At 44.7% G+C, this 19,407-nt stretch overlaps 1 protein-coding gene across 1 annotated transcript in view; it reads right to left on the bottom strand.

Moving 5' to 3' along the window:
* Nucleotides 1–19,407, bottom strand: part of LOC140187859 (sodium- and chloride-dependent GABA transporter ine) — a 139,444-nt gene that overhangs the window by 52,513 nt on the left and 67,524 nt on the right. The window contains exon 4 of the mRNA XM_072243654.1: nt 4,330–4,462. Within this exon, the coding sequence (XP_072099755.1) occupies nt 4,330–4,462 (133 nt within the window). The remainder of the gene's footprint in view (nt 1–4,329; nt 4,463–19,407) is intronic.

Raw genomic sequence — 19,407 nt, 5'->3', positions numbered from 1 at the left:
CCACAAATGACCTGTTGCAAACAGTAGAAAGCTCTGGTGTACACGATACCATTCTGTGATAGCATAAACACCTCTGGGATAAGGAGGGGGAAAAAAAGTTGAGTGGCAAGACCAGACTGTGTGTGATACAATCCATGCCTTGCATTCAGCTCCACTCTCTCTGCACCCCACCACATTCCTATGACCACCCTTTCCTTTCATGGGTCACATTGAGTTGTACTGTAGGTTTTGCTATGCGGCCTTCATTTGGAGCAGATGGTTTACTGCAGGTCTCCAGAAGCCAGCAAGGGCCCAAAGGCCCTGCCTGAAGACAGCACATAGTTTTTCGATAGTTCCTTGTTTCTAAATGTCATTAAAAACAGATGGGATAGATTAAAAAATTAAAAGTAATAAATTAAATTCTTATTTCAATAATAAATTAATAAAATATTAATAACAAGTAAAATAAAAACACATGCTCTTATCTTTTGAATCCAGAATGGATGAGCCCTTGGGGCGTTGTTAGAGCACAGGCGACCACAGGGTTTGGTTCACGAGAACTGTTCGTGACCCAAACAGTTCATAAGTTGGAAATGAACAAATAATGTTGTGCTGGGAGGGGAGAACGGCCACCAGCCGGCCTCACTGGCTTAGTGGGAGGGCCAGTGAATTCACCCAGCGCTCGCAACTCTGCCGGGCTCAAACCAGCCCCCAGATGTTACAGCCCGGGGTGGGGGGTGGGGGGGAGCAGGGTGATGTTTGGAGAGAAGGCACGTGGAGCAGACACATTGTCACCTGGCAGAAGAAGCCTTGAAGCCTCAAGTAGGTGGAATATTTGTCCTGTGGGTCTTCCAAACACTCGCTTGTACTGTAGATACGGAGTGCCGATAAGTCAGACGCTCAATACCTAGGGAGGACCTACACCTGCTCTGCCTAACATGAAGTTAAGGGGGCAAGTATGAAGTTTATGGGACTCATTCCCTCAGCATGATTGAACTTCACAGCCAGTGTCTGTGCTGAGTCCAGAGGCAGACCGGGAAGTCAAATGCTCTGTCACAGTTAACCACACTTCTGTTTGGCAATGGTCAGGCACAATAGTTAGCAACGTAGTGATCAGTGAAGTGGCCCTAGCCAGATTTTAAAAAATCCATTATTTCTTCTATTGATTACTATGTTCTGACACTGTTGATGTACTTAGAGGGAATGAGTATGTTGCCCACTGTCACGGTGATGATGAAGAACCTGGGATGCAGGAGGCTGGACAGGCTATTCATGTGCTAAAAACACCATGTTCCATCCACTACATGCGGAACTTCCCGGTGGCCAAATATTTTAATTCCCATTCCCATTCCTGGTCTGACTTGTCGGTCCATGGTCTCCCCTTGTGCTACGATGGGGCCACCCTCAGGGTGGAGGAGTAACACCTTATATTCCGTCTGGATAGCCTCCAACTTGATGGCATGAAGATCAATTTCTCCTTCTGGTAAAAGAAAATCCTCTCCCTCTTCCTCTATTTCCCACTCTGACGTTCCACCTCTTCTCAGCTACCTGTCACTATCACTTTCCCCTGGGCCCTGACCTCCTTCCCTTTCTCCTATGGTCCACTCTCCTCTCCTATCAGATTCCTTCTTCTCCAGCACTTGACCTGTCCCACCCACTTGGCTTCATCTATCACCTTCCAGCTAGCCTCCTTCCCCTCCCACCCAACCTTTTTATTCTGTCGTCTTCCCCCTTCCTTCTCAGTGCCCAAAATGTCAGCTGTTCATTCACTAAACGAGGACTGAGTGTCCTCATAATCTAATAATCTAATTTCCACGGATGCTGCCTGATCTGCTGAGTTCCTCCAGCATTTCGTATGTGTTGCTATTAGTGTGCTAAGTTCAGTTTTGCCAGGAGTGATTGGGGCACAGACAATGACGTTTTGATCTAAATGTTCTTGCAATCTGATGTTAAATTTTCTGTAATTTATTGAAATGGGTCATTAAATTTTAGGAACTCATTAAATTCATATGACAAAGATTTTGGACTAATACGGCTAAAGATAATCATGAGAATACAGAATGCATTAGGAAGATGGAGAGGGAAATTAAAAGGCCTTTAAGTGATTTGTGACAAGGCTAACTATATAAAAGGAAACAAAAGACTTTTGCATGCATATATAAAGTAAAAGAATAATTAGCTTGCAATTAGGGCCATTAAGGTGTGAACTGAGAGATTTAACTATAGTGGCTATATAGAAAATTTCAACCTTAGTTGAATGGTTGCTATTTTTAAATATTTTAAATAATTTTTTAATGACACTTTCAGTTCCTGTCTTAATCTCAGGTTGCAGTCCCATTCTTTATCTTGCTCTTTGTAATACTCTGGTGCTTTGCATGGTGCACAGACTGTGGTCCCAGGGCTGAGGCTGCCCATTGAATCAGAGTGCTAAAATGCATCATTATGGCATTATTTAGAATGATGCATTGCCACCAGTGTTGCTGTGTGGGGGAGCTGACAGGAGTCCCTGCCCTGCCCACTTGCTTGCACCAGTCTGTTGTACTTTGTACCATTCTGCCGGTTTACAAAGTCCCTGTATTTATTGTTGTGTTCATTATTACTGCGTATGCTGTTTCACCCCGCGAGCTTTGTATGAACAAGGAATTTCATTGCACACTGGTATGCATAAAAATAACCTAATCTGAAGGTGAATCTGAAGCTGGGCGACTGCTCAGCTCCCCCTCGTCCTCGAGTCATAGAGTGCTACAGCATCCCAGCTGGACCATACCTATCCATACCCTTCCTATCCATGTACTTATCTAAACTTCCCTTAAATATTGCATTGAACCCTAGGGAGAAATTATTAGTTAGAGAAATCTGATTTTAATTCTACTTCCCATTCTGACATGTTGATTCATGGCCTCCTCTACTACCAGGATGAGGCTACCCTCAGGTTGGAAGAGCAACACCTCATATTCTGTCTGGATAGCCTCCAGACCGATAGCATGAACCTCTATTTCTCTAACTTTTGGTAATTTTCTCCCCTCCCCCTTCTCTCTTTTTCCATTTCCCACTCTGGCTCCCCTCTTACCCCTTTTCTTCTGCTCACCTGCCCATCACCTCCCTCTGGTGCCCTTCCTCCTTCCCTTTCTCCCAAGGTCCACTCTCCTCTCCTATCAGGTTCCTTCTTCTTCAGCACTTTACCTTTCCCACCTATCACGTTTCAGCTTCTTACTTCATCTCCCCTCTCCCACCTGCCTAGCCTCTCCTAACTTAGCTTCATCCATCACCTGATAACTGCCAGTTAGTACTCCTACCCCCCACCCCCACATTCTTATGCTGACTTCTTTTCCCTTCCTTTCCAGTCCTGATGAAGGGCCTCGGCCTAAAACGTCAACTGTTTATTCCTTTTCATAGATGCTGTCTGACCTGCTGAGTTCCTCCAACGTTTTGTGCTTGTTACCTAAATTTGGTTTGCTCCATTAAAGGGCCAGCAATGATACAATGAATCAGATGCTCTACATTTGAGTTATAAAGTTCTATTGTTCTCTTAGACACAAGGATAGCATTCACTGCTGAAGGAGCCATACACTAATGAGAAACAAGAGAAAATCTGCAGATGCTGGAAATCCAAGCAACAAATACGAAGTTCTGGAGGAACACAGCAAGCCAGGCAGCATCTATGGAAAAGAGTACAGTCGACGTTTTGGGCCGAGACCCTTCAGCAGGACTGGGGAAATAAAGAATGAGGAGTAGATTTGAAAGGTGGTGGGAGGGGAGAGAGAAAGGCCAGGTGATAGGTGAAACTTGGAGGGGGAGAGATGGAGCAAAGAGCTGGGAAGTTGATTGGTGAAAGAGACAGACGGCCATGGAAGAAAGAAAAGTGGGGGGGGGGCGGACTGCCAGAGGGAGGCGATGGGTGGGCAAGGAGGCAAGGAGGCAAGGTGAAAGAGGGAAAAGGGGATGGGAAATGGTGACAGAGGGGGGCGGGAGGCATTATCAGAAGAGAGAAATCGATGTTCACGCCATCAGATTGGAGGCTACCCAAACAGAATGTAAAGTGTTGCTCCTCCAACCAGAGTGTGGCCTCATCACGACAGTAAAGGTGGCCATGGATGGACATATACTCTAATGAGAGTTACTTTACTCTCTTGTGCCTATACTCCAACGAGCGTCAAGATTTTGAGAGAGGTGGGAAGATTAAATGCTTAGAAATTACAATGAGGCACACTAGAATGTGTAATAATACTTAAATTTTTTTGGACTTATGAAATAGCTATCACACTACAATTTCGGTCACAATCTCCTGCCTATTAAATAGTGAGCAAATAAAGCCAGCAGACTGTATGTAATAACTGATTATAAACCTACCTTTCCAGTCCAGGTAACTCCTTTAAATATGCAGAAGTAAACAATAACCCAGGCAAGGGCAAGGAGACCAAAAATTTCCCAGCGTATATTTCCAAGGTTATCCAGACCACTTGTCTTCTGAAGAACCTGGTAACTAAACAAACGAGGCAAAGATAATGCAATTTTAGCGGTCACAATTCATTTACAAGTAGATTTTTCTTCTCCTTTGCTGGTAATAACAATAAGCAGAAACCGAGATGAGAAAAGATAGTTGAAGCAGAACTGAAGTGAAGCACAACAAAGGAAAACAAGTAAAACAAATTGGGGTTGTCCAGACTTCTCAATGTTTTACACAAATTACCGCAGGGACTTGAAGTAATCTTGAACTAGCGGAATATAGAAGAAATCAGACTGAACTCTGTGATGAGGGAGAGATCAATGGTGACATTTTTGTGCATTGGAAACTATCTGTATTTTCATTTAGGTATTAAACTTGCATTTTATGAATAATGAATTGTCAATATGTCAGATGGCAAAATGGAATGTTCCAAAGTGAATGCCATAGACAAAGAGAACTGCAGAAGATGTTGCTTGCCACGTTTCCTTGTGGACTCCAAACCATTTACTGGCAGCTAGAAATGTAAAAGCTTCTGGCTTTTTAGCTTGTGCTTTTAGTTCTTTATTGTCTTCCGGAAGATAACAGTAAAAAAAGATTGATGCTTTAAAGCTGAGTAATCATCATGAATAACCTCGTTGAAAATAAAAGTGGAAACAGTACTTAAATAGAAGGACAGGGAATCTCTTTGTGGTCATCAAATTACACTTGTGTCTTAATATTTCAATTTGAAAAAGATAGAAGTACAGCAGTGATAATTGTGATTAATTGTTAATGAGTTATTTCTTTTTCTTAAACGTTGATCATTCATGACTGACTAAAGCAAAATGGAAGCCAATGATGATTACAAATTTATACACAAAACACATGCAGAGTAATGGGAGCATTCATTGCTAGACTTTAGGAACAGCACTTTCAGTTAAATACCATTCATCAGATAATTGATTAGGGAAGGAAGTCAGTCACTCTTACCTGTCCTAATATGTGTGGGATACTTCTCAAATGAATCTGAATGCAACACTCCACTAATCAACCTAGCAAATTACTAGATTAAGGTGCAAATAGGGATGAGCAAGAATTACTGCCATTGATAACAATAAGTAAGCGCATAAAAAAACTGGAAATTTTCTAATGAAGGATTGCGATCTGAAACAACAACTGTTTATTCATTTTTAAATTATGAGGACTGCGTGTCCTCATAATCTAAAGATGCTGCCTGACCCGTTCCTCCAGCATTTTGTGTGTGTTGCAATGGAAACCTCCTTATAAAGATAGGATTAAGATGGGGATTTTTGGACGTGACGAAGGTACTGTGGTGTTGATTCAGGATTAATACAGACAAGGAAGATCCCTTATTTGTTCCTGAGATGTACGTAACACTACTGTTGCTATACTTATTGTATACCTCTAGCTCCCTGAGAAGGTAGGGATTAAGTTTTTTGACTTCTCTCAATGTTTTGTACAAATTAATGACTTTCTAGGCCACTTTAATGGCCCTTGAGAACCAAGCATATAGTGAAGATTAAGTTGGTACTTAAGACTGCTTCCTTCCGCATGATGTAACAGCATATCATATGGAAGTTACTATTTGTTGGCACTCAGTTCTAACATGGTCAATAGGTTATTGTTGTGACAACAAATTTCACTAATTCACATCCAACTCTCACCCTAACAGGTTTGGTGTTACCGTGGGATTCATGTGTTCTCAAAATACATATACAAGGTTCCTTCCAATAACTTTTCCACTACTGATGTCAGGCTCACTGGCTTATAATTTCCTGGTTTATTTTTAGACCCTTCCTTAAACAGCGGAACAACTTTGGTTATCCTCCAATCCTCTGGTACTTCACCTGTCACTGAGGATGATCTCTGCTAGGGCTCTTGCAGTTTCTGCATTTGCCTTCCACAGGGTCTGAGGGAACACCTTGCCAGGCCCTGGGGATTTATCCACCCTGATTTGCCTCAGGCAGTAAACAGCCCGTCCTCTGTAATCTGTACAGGCTGCATGAACTCACTGTTGCTTTGCCTCACTTCTACAGATTCTGTGCCGAACTCCTGTTCTGTTTTAACAATGGACAAAATATTTCTCTCCAACGCAGAAAAAACTAAAGAGAGTTAACACGAAAGCTACAAAACAGACAAATAATTACTTTATTTATTCCTTCAGTTAGTCCTGATGAAGGGTCTCGGCCTGAAACGTCGACTGCACCTCTTCCTAGAGATGCTGCCTGGCCTGCTGCGTTCACCAGCAACTTTGATGTGTGTTGCTTGAAATAATTACTTTAGTCAGAGGGTGGTAAATCTGTGGAATTTGTTGCCACGAGTGGCTGTGGAGGCGAAGTCATTGGGTGCATTTAAGGTAGAGATAGATAGGTTCTTGATTAGCCAGGGCATCAAAGAGTATGGGGTGAAAGCTGGGGAGTGGGGATGACTGGAAGAATTGGATCAGCCCATGATTGAATGGAGGAGCAGACTTAATGGGCCAAATGGCCTTCTTCTGCTCCTATACCTTATGGTCTTAATACAAAGTTAGACCAAATAAGGGCTTTTTGTAAGTCACATACAAATTTGTTCAAATATAAATGTTCATTTTAATTAAAATTAATTATTAAGTCTGAGTTAAAGGTCGATAAATAAAGGTGCAAATTCTAGTTTTCCCATCATGAGTAATTGGACAAGAGGTTCCGCTGGCATTCGGAATCCATAAAATGATAACTGCAGGAACTAAGATGCTGAGTTTGCAGATTACTATCTTGAACTCTGGATTCAGGCATGTTGTTGCATCGATGGTGACTGACTGTCCCCTTCCATAGGAATGGGTAGCTGGCCACCATTTTGTTCAGTAGGTAGAAGGGAGCAGTAATGGATTCACAGATATTAGACGTTTTCCATCTGGCCCATATACAACAGGGACAGTCAAGATACCTGAGCTAATATATGGTTAACCATCTATAAGTAGATGGTTTTGAGAGATCACTACTCTTAATTCACTTAACAGTGGATTCAGCCCCCAGTACGCCCCTAGCTCCTGAACCTTTACAGAAAATATTAACTCTTGGTGTGAGGAATCCTTGGCCATATCCTGCAACTCTCCTCCATCTATCTCGTGCCCTTTCAAGTTGATGGGTGCGGGGGGTTGCCACTCCTCAAACGTATTGTTTTCCTAGGGACCGAGGATGTCTTGCTTCTACTTGGGCTTTGTGGGTCCTGAAGTTCATGAAACTGAAGTAGGATAAGGCAGGAAATGGCTGAAAGGAGGGCAAACGGGTAGATTGTGAGGTCTGCACACCCTCTGTCCTCTTGCGCACTTCTCTGCGTTCCTGAGGCAAAGTGTCAAGGTGCTTAGTACATTCTCTAAAGCCCCTTCCCCACAATGTGTGGGTGTGAGTAAGATGTTTCTAAGAGACTAAAGGAATGTACATCTTCAAAACAGATTTTGAAGTATCCTTCATTCTTTTCTCTGTTTGCCTGGCAATGTCCTCCTATGGTAGAGCACAGAATATTGGGTTTGTTTTGATGATGGTATGTAATGATGTGGCCTGCCCTATACGCAACTGAATGAGTGTAACTAGGATCCCAACACTGGGAAGTGTGGCCTGGGGGTGAATATTGGCACTGCTCCTCTGAATTAATGACCTTATCGCTGATTTCTTTTGTTGTAGGCAGACGTGATTTCCAAGTAATTTCTTCCTCCTCCCCTCCCCCCAGTAGCCCTTTAATTCTCATTATCCCTGTCTGGCAGTGCTGATGTTGTGCTTATCAGGAGCACATGCCGGGCTGATGCTCAGCACGGACGTTTTTGTTTGCACTTGCACACTCCAGGACGGTGGCGTCCCGTTTGTGGTTCCTTCCAGTTTCAAGGGTGCAACCCGGCTGACGGGTGGATGTTTAAAAAAGGTGCCTGTTCGTGGTGGCACATGCCCAGTGGAAGGGTTCACTTTGGGGGACGTGGGAGAGTGCTGGCTCCTGGAAAGCGGTTAGCTGATTTGTTGTGCAATGTCATTGTGAGCTTTTTGTGATGAATGTATTTGTGGACATCTATGCTTGTGAAGAAGGACATGAATTCCTGTATTTTGGTTTTTGTGTAAATGTCCAGGCTCGTGATAACAACTCCCCTGCGTTCCAAAGAACAGACTATCCTTTTCTCCGAGACGAAGGAGATCCCTACCTGAAGGTTCATTTGGTGTAAGTGAGGAAGGGAAGAGGGGTGCGGTGAGGTATCACCTCAAAGCTGCAGTCCTAAAGAGTTGATGGCATATGTTTGCAATTTTTCTTATCATCATTTTTGTTATTTTTGCCATTTTTTGCACTGTAAATGTTTTTTGTACTTTTTCTAAAAGTTTTCACCTCTGGCACACCTCAAGCACCTTTGTTCTGAATGTGCTATTGTGGCTTGCTGTCTGGTTTTGAAAGTCCACACTCTCATAAGAGCACGCGACCTTCACCAAAACCCAACAGTGCAACACAGGTCTAAGGTCATGACCTTCAAATGATACAAATTAGTTTGAATAGATAAAGTGATTGGTCTCTCTCTCTCTCTGGCTGTCCATCCATAGGATGATGACGGTTCCTTTCAGTCAGTTAGTGGGGTTTGATATGTGCATCCTGGAGTGGCTGTACAGGCCGATCCTTGACAGGCACTGCTTGCCACATACTTGGCAGGTGAGGCCTGGTGGGGCAGCAGGGGCAGAAGCTCTGTTGTGGCGCTTCCTGAGCCTTTCCTCTGTTGCCTTGTTGAGCTTGTTCTCAGCAGCGTCCACATCTTTTCCGATGGCGTCCCACCGCTGTGAGTGATCTTGAGCCAGGTCCTCCCATGTTGATGGGGCAATGTCAGCTTTCTTGAGGCTTCTGTGCGGAGCATCCTTGTACCGTAGTCGCTGGCCTCCTCATTTCGGGTATCACTGGACAGTTGACCGTACAAAATGTCCTTGGGCAGTCTTCCGTCAGGCATTTTGACAACATGTCCTGCCCAGCTTAGTTGGGCTGACATCACCAAGGTTGAAACTGCTGGCATTCCGGCTCGAGAGAGAACCTTGGTATTGAAGACCTTGTCTCGCCAGGTGATCTTCATCAGAGAACATAGGTGATGCTGCTGCAGTTGGTCAAGCTGGCGTAAGTGTCTCTGATATGGGCACCATGTCTCACATCCGTATAACAAGGTTGATATGACAACGGCCCTGTATACCTTGCAGTTGGTGGCCAACCTGATGTTCTGTGACCAAACTTGATCTTTCAGCTGACCAAAGACAAAGCAGGCTTTTCTGGTTCTTGACTCAATCTCTACATCCAGAGAAGCTGAGGATGTTATTATGCTGCCCAGGTAGCAAAACTTGTTGACAGCATTGAGACGAGTGTCATCATGAGGACAGTTGGTACTTCGTAGCTTGAGCCAGGAGCTGGTTGGTACAAAACTTCCATCTTTTTCAGGCTGATTGTCAGTCAGAAGCTTTTGGCTGCACTGGAAAAGCGACTGGTGATCTCCTGTAAGTCTTCGAGAGAGTGGGCAACCAGTGCACAGTCATCAGCAAACTGTAGCTCATGCACCACAATGTCCCTGACTTCTGTTTTTGCTGTCAGTCTTGCGAGGTTGAGGAGCCCGCCATCAGCCCTTGTTTGTAGGAAGACCCCTAACTTCAGGTCTGATGTGGCATCCTGAAGAACAACAGCGAAGAATAGTCCAGAGTAGGAGCCAGAACACAACCCTGTTTTACGATGTTGCTGATGGAAAATGGGTCTGACAACTCGCCACACATGTTGATGCGGCCTTCCATGCCTTCGTGGAACTGACGAATGATGTAGGTTAGGCGTGTGGGGCAACTGAATTTGGTAGGAGCTTCCACAGGCCGTCTCTTCCGACAGTGTCAAACGCTTTGGTTAGATCAACAATGTGACATAGAGACTTCTCTGCTGCTCAACACATTTCTCTTGGAGCTGCCTCAGTGTACTACGGCCTGTTTGAAAACCACACTGGCTTCCTGGAAGGATGTTGTCACTGATGTTGGACACCAAACGTCTCAGGATGATCAACGCGAGGCATTTTCCCGCAACTGACAGAAGAGAGATGCCACGGTAATTGTTGCAGTCTCCCTTGTCTCCCTTGTTCTTGTAGATGGTCACGGTTGATGCGTCTTTGAAGTCTTGTGGTAGTTCCGCAGCTCCCCACAACTTTGTGAACAGCTGGTGCGGGTATGATGTCAGTGTGTGACCACCATACTGGTAGACCTCGGCTGCGATACCGTCAAGCCCTGGTGCTTTGTTGGGTTTTAGCTGTTTGATGGCTTTGATGACCTCGTGAAGAGTAGGGGGAGCATCTAGCTCGAGCAGTATGGTTCGAGGGTGTACTCTGCCCTGTGCTTCATCGGTGATGGTTCCTGGTCTGTTCAGCAGTTCATGGAAGTGTTCTTGCCATCTTTTCATATGCTCTGACTTCTCAGTGAGGATGGATGTACTGTCCTTTTTCAGCAGTTGTGAGGTGCCTTGTTTTGATGGACCATACACAACCTTGATTGCTTCATAGAAGCTCTTGAGTCATTACAGTCAGCAAAGGCTTGTAACTCCTTGGCCTTGTTCACCCACCACTGGTCTTTCATAGCTCTGAGCTGCCTCTGCAAAGTTGATTTTACACTCAAAAAGGCACGTTTTTTTGGAACTTGAGTTCAGGGCAACAGCACATTCATGGTGTTTCAATTTGGTGGTGTGCAGCCTTTTGGGTGGTTTGGCAGCATTCAGTCTGTGTGGAGGTTTGATCGATAGACATAGATCCGACCACACCATTTGAGGATCAGTTGAGCATTCAGCTCCACACTCAACTCTGGTGATACGAACGTCAGAGGTGTCTCGTTGTTGGGTGATGACACAGTCAATGAGATGCCGGCTTTTAGATCGTGAATGCATCCATGTGCATTTGAGCTTGTCTGGCAATCTGAACAGTGTGTTATTAATGCACAGTTTGAATTCTGTGCACATCGAGAGGAGTAGTAGACCATTACTATTACTGTTGCCAATCCCTTGGCATCCAATCATACCAGGCCACACAGTGGACTCCTTGCCAACCCGAGCATTAAAGTCTCCCAGCAACAGCAGCTTATTGGAAGTTGCCACACTACTGATGGTGGTTTTCAGCTCACTGTAGAGTGCCTCCTTGACTTCACTGGGATTAGTCAGAGTTGGGGCGTAAACGATGACTATGGTGAGGTGGCGTTTTCCTTGCAAAGGTGTACGCAAGGTCTGGATTTGGTCATTTACTGCAACAGGCAGGGCTGGTAGCTTTTCTGTGAGACAGTTCTTGATAGCCAAGCACACACCAGATTCTCTTTGTTCTTCTTCGGGCCTGCCAGACCAGAAGAATGTGTACCCTCCTTTCTCTTCACAAAGCACGCCCTCTCCAGCGAGTCGGGACTCTTGGAGAGCTGCAATGTCCACTCTGTAGTCCTTGAGCACACGAGTAACAAGTGCAGTGTGTCTCTCTGGGTGATCTGAGTTAACATTGTCCAACAGAGTTCGTATGTTCCATGAGGCGACGGTCAGATTCTGCTTGTGATTCTTACCGCTAGAGTTGGACGACCCACCAGCCGCTGCAGACTGGCTAGGTTGGTGTGAGCAGGCTTTGTTTGAGCCATCTTTTCTAGGCCCTTCCCTGATTATAGGGTGAGCCGTGCCTCCCTAAACAGGGCTGTTCGGACGCAGAGGGTGCTGCCTCACCAGATCTCCGCTCTGTAATCCATGTGCAACCACTCTCCCCCTGCCGCCTGCACGCAGACCTGTGACTATGGCTCCCAGCTGGCCAAGCCTACTGTTTCGCCACTTGTCCGTCGCTACAGGACTCGGGTGTGTTGAGGATACCCCACTCCTCAGAAAGGAACAGCGTGTGCGTGAATGGATTTTAGGTGAGTAGGGGGTTGCACAGGTCCTGACCCACCCTCTCGACATCCTCTCCTAGATCCAGCGGCATGGTGGGGTCCAAGATGGCTGGGGGAAGTTCTGCTGCAGTGAATGGCCAGACCAAGCTTCAATGCAAGGGATGCCCTTTCTGCGCTTCACGGCACGTGTTTGCTAGATGGCCGTTGACCCTACAAGAGGGTTCATCCGCCCTTTGACAAGTCTTGTTTTTCATCCTGTAGGGTGTCTAGCCACCTCCTCACCAGGCAAGCCTGGCGGAGGAGCCGGTTTAGTCGCCGACCACGCGACCATGAGACAGGCAGTACTGGGTTCCAAACTGACTGGGGTCGCGAAGTGAGGAAATTGAGGATCCAATTGCACAAGGAGGTATTGAGGCTAAGGTCTTGAAGCATATTGATTAGTTTCAAGGGGATGATTAGTATTGGATGCTGAGCTGTAGTCGATAAAGAGGTTCCAGGGTAGAGTGAAGACCCAATGAATTGGCATCTGCTATTCACTTGTGCTGGTAGGCAAAATGGCATGGATCTAAGTCACTTCTCAGGCAGGAGTTGATGTGTTTCATCACCAACTTCTGAAAACATTTCTTCACTTTGGATGTAAATGTTACTAGACAATAATCATTGAGGAAGGTTACCATGTTCTTCTTCGGCACTGGTATAATTGAAGCCTACTTGAAGCAGGCAGGTACCTCAGACTGGCTGGTGAAGCGAGCACTTATAGAGTGGTGAAGACTCCAGCCAGTTGATCAGCACAGGTCTTTAGTACTTGACTAGGTACCTCACCTGGGCTGGATTCTTTCCATGAATTCACCCTCCTGAAGGATGCTTTCATGTTGGCCTCAGACACTGAAATCACAGGATCTTCGGAGGCTGTGGGAGTTTGTGAAGATTCTTCCATGTTTTGACTATCAAAGTGAGCATAGAAGACGTTGAGTCTGTCTGGAAGCGAAGCCCTGCTGTCACCTATGTCACTCGATTTCACTTTGTAAGAGGTATTAGCATTCAAACCCTGCCACAGTTGTTGAGCATCCTTCATTGATTCAGGTTTAGTCCTGAATTATCACTTCACCTTGAGATGGCTTTTCAGAGATTGTACCCGGACCTCTTGTATCTTACTGGGTCGCCAGACCTGAATGCCGCTGATCTCTCCCTCAGCAGATTGCAGACCTCATGGTTCATCCAGGGCTTCTGGTTGGGGAAAACTCTGAATGATTTTGTGGGGACATGCTTGCCTACGACTGTTTTTATGAAGTCTGTGACAACCGTGGTGTATTCATTCGGAACTACTGGTAAGTCCTTGTACACAACCCGGTCCACTGACTTGAAGAAATCTGGTAGGCACTCCTCTGCCTTTTGTGATCACCATCTTGTTTTCCTAATCTCTGGAGTCTTGCTCTTTGGCCTCTGCCTGTGTGCAGGTAGGAGAAGGATGGCCAAGTGATCCGATTTCCCAAAATGCAGTCTGTGCGTGGAAGAGTAGGCATTCCTTATCGTACTATAGCAGTGGTCTAGTGTGTTGGGATCTTTGGTGTTACAGGTCATATGCTGGGCATAACTGGGCAGAAATTTCTTCAGACAAGCCTGATTGAAGTTGCTGACTATGATTTGAAATGCATCATGGTCTACTGTTTCTTGTTCGGTGATGGCAGCGTGCAGTATCTCAAGTGCCTGATTACAGTCAGTCGATGGTGGTACGTAAACTGTGTTCAAGATGCTGGGTCAAGTGGGTCTCATTCCTCTGTGTTTCAGCATGGCTTTGAGCTGCCCCAGCCATGGTGATGTACCTTCATCCTCTTAAAGGTGCTGTACCTGCTTGCTGGAGAGTTATGTCCGCTAGTCGTTCAGAAGATCATGAAATCTGTAGTTCATTAGGTCAGTTCAAAACTACGTTGCTTAAGAGGAAATTACATGCTGCAAATTGCAGTGAAAGTCATTCAAAAGATGTATATTGATATGTTTTGTCAGCAACCCACAGAACTTAGCCATGGTTCAACGGCGACGTCTTACAAAAAATTTGCTGGAGGACAATATTGTTGATGGTTCTTTCATATTCAAATGTGAAATTTTGAAGAAATTAGGATACTATGTTAAAAGCATGACTGAAGTCTATTTGAATGGGCAGCTGTGTTAGCTGCAACTGAAAAATTAACATGGCAGTGGACATTAAACTTGTATAAATATCTGTTACAGTCTGGATAATTTTCTAGACTTGGTCACTGTAAGAAAAGACATGTCCATCGGGGATTCAGTGGCAATAGTTAACTATTTGGGTGTTGTTGGAAATTGTACCAGCTATGAACAACACTTTCCTGATCCTCCAATAGCTTTACACGAGCATGTTGCCAGACATATAACAGTCTAAACCTTAGATCATATTTTAAAAAATGAAAATGGACATTTATGCAGGAAAATAATCCTTTAAAAATATCCCAAAATAGTTGTGTTTTTTTTCAGAACAACAAAGCAAGGTATTTAGAATTTCCATTTGTGGAAAGAATTAGGACAGAGCCATCTGTTTCATGGTGTATGTGGCAGTGATTGTATTAGTGGATCCCAAGAACTAATGGCTTAATAATACATGATTTATGCAAACTAAACTAATCAGCACGAGTAGGGTGGGAGCAGAACTTTAGGTGGGCCTGGACTTTCACACAGGCTGTGAGCTCTTACCTGCCTGTGTCATTTGTCATTGACAACTTCTTCACTCAGAAGTTACCTCTTGAATGTTTACTTTGTCTGGTCATTTACAGTGAAGAGCACAGCCCTGCAGAGAGTTGTAGAACAGAGGGAGCTCAGGGTACAGTTACACTGGGTAAGGCAAGGAACAAGGGAATGTCTCTGATCTTAAATTAGTGGTGTCAGGAGAAAGGGAGAGGAAAGGCTTCTAATTCTTTCCTTTACAATGTTTGCTCAGCATAGAATTTGAGTGAGCTGTGGAGAAGAGGGGTTACTGGGATGCTGGGGGAAGCATTCTTTTTCTCCTTAGCATTGTACTTAGTCCACTTCCTTCCCAATAGTACAAACTTGCAGCAGCTACCTGTTGCTTGCAACACGGGAAACTTCTTGGTCTCATTTACATATTCAAATAACCAGACTGCCTCCTAGTAGCTGTTTAGCTGCCCACTTCTTGATGGAATTGGTTGGTGTGGAGGCAGATTGGGGTTCTTTGGTATTTTACAGTATTGTTCCCCATCCTCTCCTACCTCAATCTCTCAACACCCCCCACCCACACCCAATCCTCCCATATCCCTATCCATCAGAACCTCTTTCTCACTAAGCCAGAATATAATTAGAAAACAGATTTTTAATTGTTTCTCTTTCCCATGGAGATGCAGCATAATATGCAACAGCTAGCTCCTGCCCATTGGCAGATCAGCCACTGTAATTTATTGTCCCAAGGAAAGCCTGACTCAAATTTCAAGTAACACTGGCAACAGCAGCAGTGTATCAGTTTTCTTTTTAGCATTTTAGATTCAACTGGCCATGGTTACACACCACACTGTTTGTTACAAACAGCCCCCAAGCCAAAATGGCAAAATGGCATTGAACTGGAAGGTAATTAGATTCTGAAAAGCTGTTTTTTTCAGAACATTTTATTTAAAACATAAGACCTTGATGCAGAATTAGGCCATTTGGCCTATCGAGTCTGCTCCACCATTTGATCATGGCTAATTCATATCCCTCTCAACCTCATTCTCCTGCCTCTCCTGGTAACCTTTCATGCCATGACTTATCGAGAAGCTATCAACTTCTGCCTTAAATACACCCAATGACCTGGCATCCACAGTCACCTGTGGCAACCGATTCCACAGAGTCAACACCCTCTGGCTAAAGGAATTCCTCCTCTTCTGTGTTCTAAATGGACGTCCTTTCATTCTGAGGTTGTATCCTCTGGTCCTCGACTTGTCCACTATGGCAAACATGCTCTCCTCATACTGTCTATCTAGGCCTTTCAACATTCAATAGGCTTCAAAGAGATACCCCTGCATTCTTCTAAATCAAATCCTCCTCATTGACAAACCTTTCAATCCCAGAATTATTCTCATGAACCTCCTTTGAACCCTCTCCAATGTCAGCATGTCCTTCGATAAGGAGCCCAAAACTGCTCACGATACTCGAAGTGAGTCCTCATCAGTGCCTTATGAAGCTTCAGCATTACATCCCTGATTTTAATTTCTAATCCTTTTGAAATGAATGCTAACAGGAGGAAAAGATGGTGGCGCGACACAGCTTGTGCGGCCACTCCGGTGAATGATATCTGTAACTTGTCCAGTAGGGTGCCATGCACAATCCTGATTTGATGGAGACAGACGTGAGAGAACGGAGGAACATCTGGAGAAACTTCTGAAATGCCTTTTTCGCTGCCGCTGCTACCGTGTGATCCAGAATCTCCAGAAGGGAAGGCCCCGATTCCTCAGCTTTGCTTGTTGCTCGGCGGCCGGGACGAGGGCGAAGTGCTCGGCAGAGGTGATACTTGGTGCTCGGTGTCGAAGGGCTGGTCGGAGGCTCGAAGTTTTCGGATGGACTCATAGTCAGCTGTGGTTGGGTGCTTCCAATGCATCGACAGTTGTCGGCGCCTGGAGGTTTATGGCGGGGAGAGTTTCTCCTTCTGCCGCCTGCTATCGGGACTATCGGGAGTCGGTCGGAACTTTGAGACTTGTTTTTTACCATGCCCATGGTCTGCTCTTTATCAAATTATGGTTTTGCTTTGCACTGCTGTAACTATATGTTATAATTATGTGGTCTTGTCAGTGTTAGTCTTTGGTTTTCCTGTTTTTTTTTGTGATATCACTCTGGAGGAACATTGTATCATTTTTTAATACAAGCATGCATTTCTAAATGACAGTAAACAAGGACTGAGTGTCCTCATAATCTAAACATCACATTTGCCTTCCTCACCACCCACTCAATCTGCAAAAGTTCACATTTGGGGAATCCTGTACGAGGACCCCCAAGTCCCTTTGCACTTCAGATTTTTGAATTTTCTCCCTGTTTAGAAAATGGTCTGCACTTTTATTCCTTCTACTAAAGTGCATGACCATATACTTCATGACATTGTATTACATCTGAAACTTCTTTGGTCATTCTCCTAATCTTTCTATGTCCTTCTGCAGCCTTCTTGCTTTGTCAACACTATCTTTCCCTTCAATATCTTCGCATTGCCTGCAAACTTGGCCATAAGCCCTCAATTCTATTATCCAAATCATTGACATACAACCCCTGTGGAACACCACTAGTCACTGGCAGCCAATCAGAACAGGTTCCCTTTATTCCCACTCTTTGCCTCCTGCCAAATAGCCATTGTGTTATCCATGTTGGTGTCTTTCTTGTAATACCATGGGCTTTTATCTTGCTAAGCTGCTTCATATGTCGTACCTTGTCAAAGGCCTTTTGAAAATCCAAGTACTGTTGCACAATCAAAGTGAATTAGGAGAAAATGGGGAATTAACGGTCGGGACCCAACATTCACCAATGCTTCTTTGTCTATCCTGCTTGTTACTTCCTCACAGAATTCCGATTTGTCAGATCAAGATTTTCCCTTAAGGAAACCATGCTGACTTTGGCTCATTTTATTACATGTTTCCCAGTACCCCGAAGTCTCCAATGTCTTCTCAACCGCTGCGGTTAGGTGAAATGGCCCATAATTTCCTTTCTTCTTCCTCTTTTCCTTCTTGAAGAGTGGAGTGACACTTGCAATTTTGCACTCCTTCAGAACCAAGTCAGAATCTATTGATTCTTACAAGATCATTACTAGTACTCCACAATCTTTTCAGTCACCTCTTTCAGAAACCTCAGGTGTAGTCCATCTGGTCCAGGTGACTTATCTACCTTCAGACCTTTCAGCTTCCTAAGCACTTTCTCCTTACTAATAGCAACTGCACTCATTTCTGTCCCCTGACACTCTCAAATTTCCAGTATATGGCGAGTGTCTTCCACAGTAAAGACTCATGCAAATACTTATTCAGTTCATCCGCCATTTTCTTGTCTCCCATTACTACTTCTTCACCTTCATTTTCCAGTGGTCTGATATCTACTCTTACCTCTCTTTTACACTTCATACATATCTGAAAAAAAGTTTTGATATTCTCTTTGATATTATAAGCTAGCTTACTTTCATATTTCATCATTTTGCTCCTTATGGCTTTTTAGTTGCTTCTGTTGGTTTTTAAACGTTTCCCAAACCGCTGACTTCTAATTTTTGCTCTGTATGTTGGCTTTTGCTCTTTTGCTTTTATATTGGCTTTGACTTCCCTTATCAGATATGGTTGTGTCATCCTCCCTTTAGAACACTTCTTCTTTGGGATGTATCTATCTGGCAGCTTCTAAATTGCCCCTAGAAACTCCAGCCACTGTTGCTCTGCTGTCATTCTTACTGTTGTGACCCCAAACAAAGCTATTGGACGATTGATGCTAATGAGAGAGATAAGAGAGACAATGGAGAAACATTCAAAATGCTAGTAAGAGAGAAGAGAGGGATTAACGGAAAAGAAACACAATTCAGAATATTGACAGACCGGTTACTTTGAACCTGAACTGTTTGAAGTTTGATGGACAGGTGATACCCCAACAGGGGTATAAAAAGAGCAGGTTCGCTAAGGCACGCGACACCACGACACCACGAGACAAGGAGACCCTGGAAAGAGCGATGTGCCCCCACAAGTGGTGGGAGTTTGGAGGTCCGATTCACGGGAACCGACCAGAGGCTCACAGGGTGTAAAGGTACGATCAGTGGGAACCTGGGGTGTGTGTCCGCCCTTGCCTGGGTGCCGGGTTCACCGCGGAAGAACGATCGTATCCGGAACGGAGGGGTCACAGTCGGTGACCACAGCGGGATAGAAGACATAAAAGGGTTGGCCCGAAACCAACTGCGAAGACATCAAAGGTCTGCCTCATCCAAATTGCATATCTATCTCTCTCTCTCTCTCTTCCCCCGCCTCCCCCCTCCCTCCCTCCCCAATGGTACCACAACAGCGATTACTGCGAACTGCACTAAACTGAACTGAACTCTGCATCACTTAAGACGGGTCATTTTACACCTAGACTGCGATAGAGCTTGGTTGATTCCTATTACCCTGGTTCTGTGTA

This window comes from Mobula birostris, chromosome 25, assembly GCF_030028105.1.
Source record: "Mobula birostris isolate sMobBir1 chromosome 25, sMobBir1.hap1, whole genome shotgun sequence".
In the NCBI taxonomy this organism is placed as follows: Eukaryota; Metazoa; Chordata; class Chondrichthyes; order Myliobatiformes; family Myliobatidae; genus Mobula; species Mobula birostris.
The sequence above is the reverse complement of the archived record's forward strand: the minus strand, read 5'-3'. Positions and strand labels throughout refer to the sequence as shown.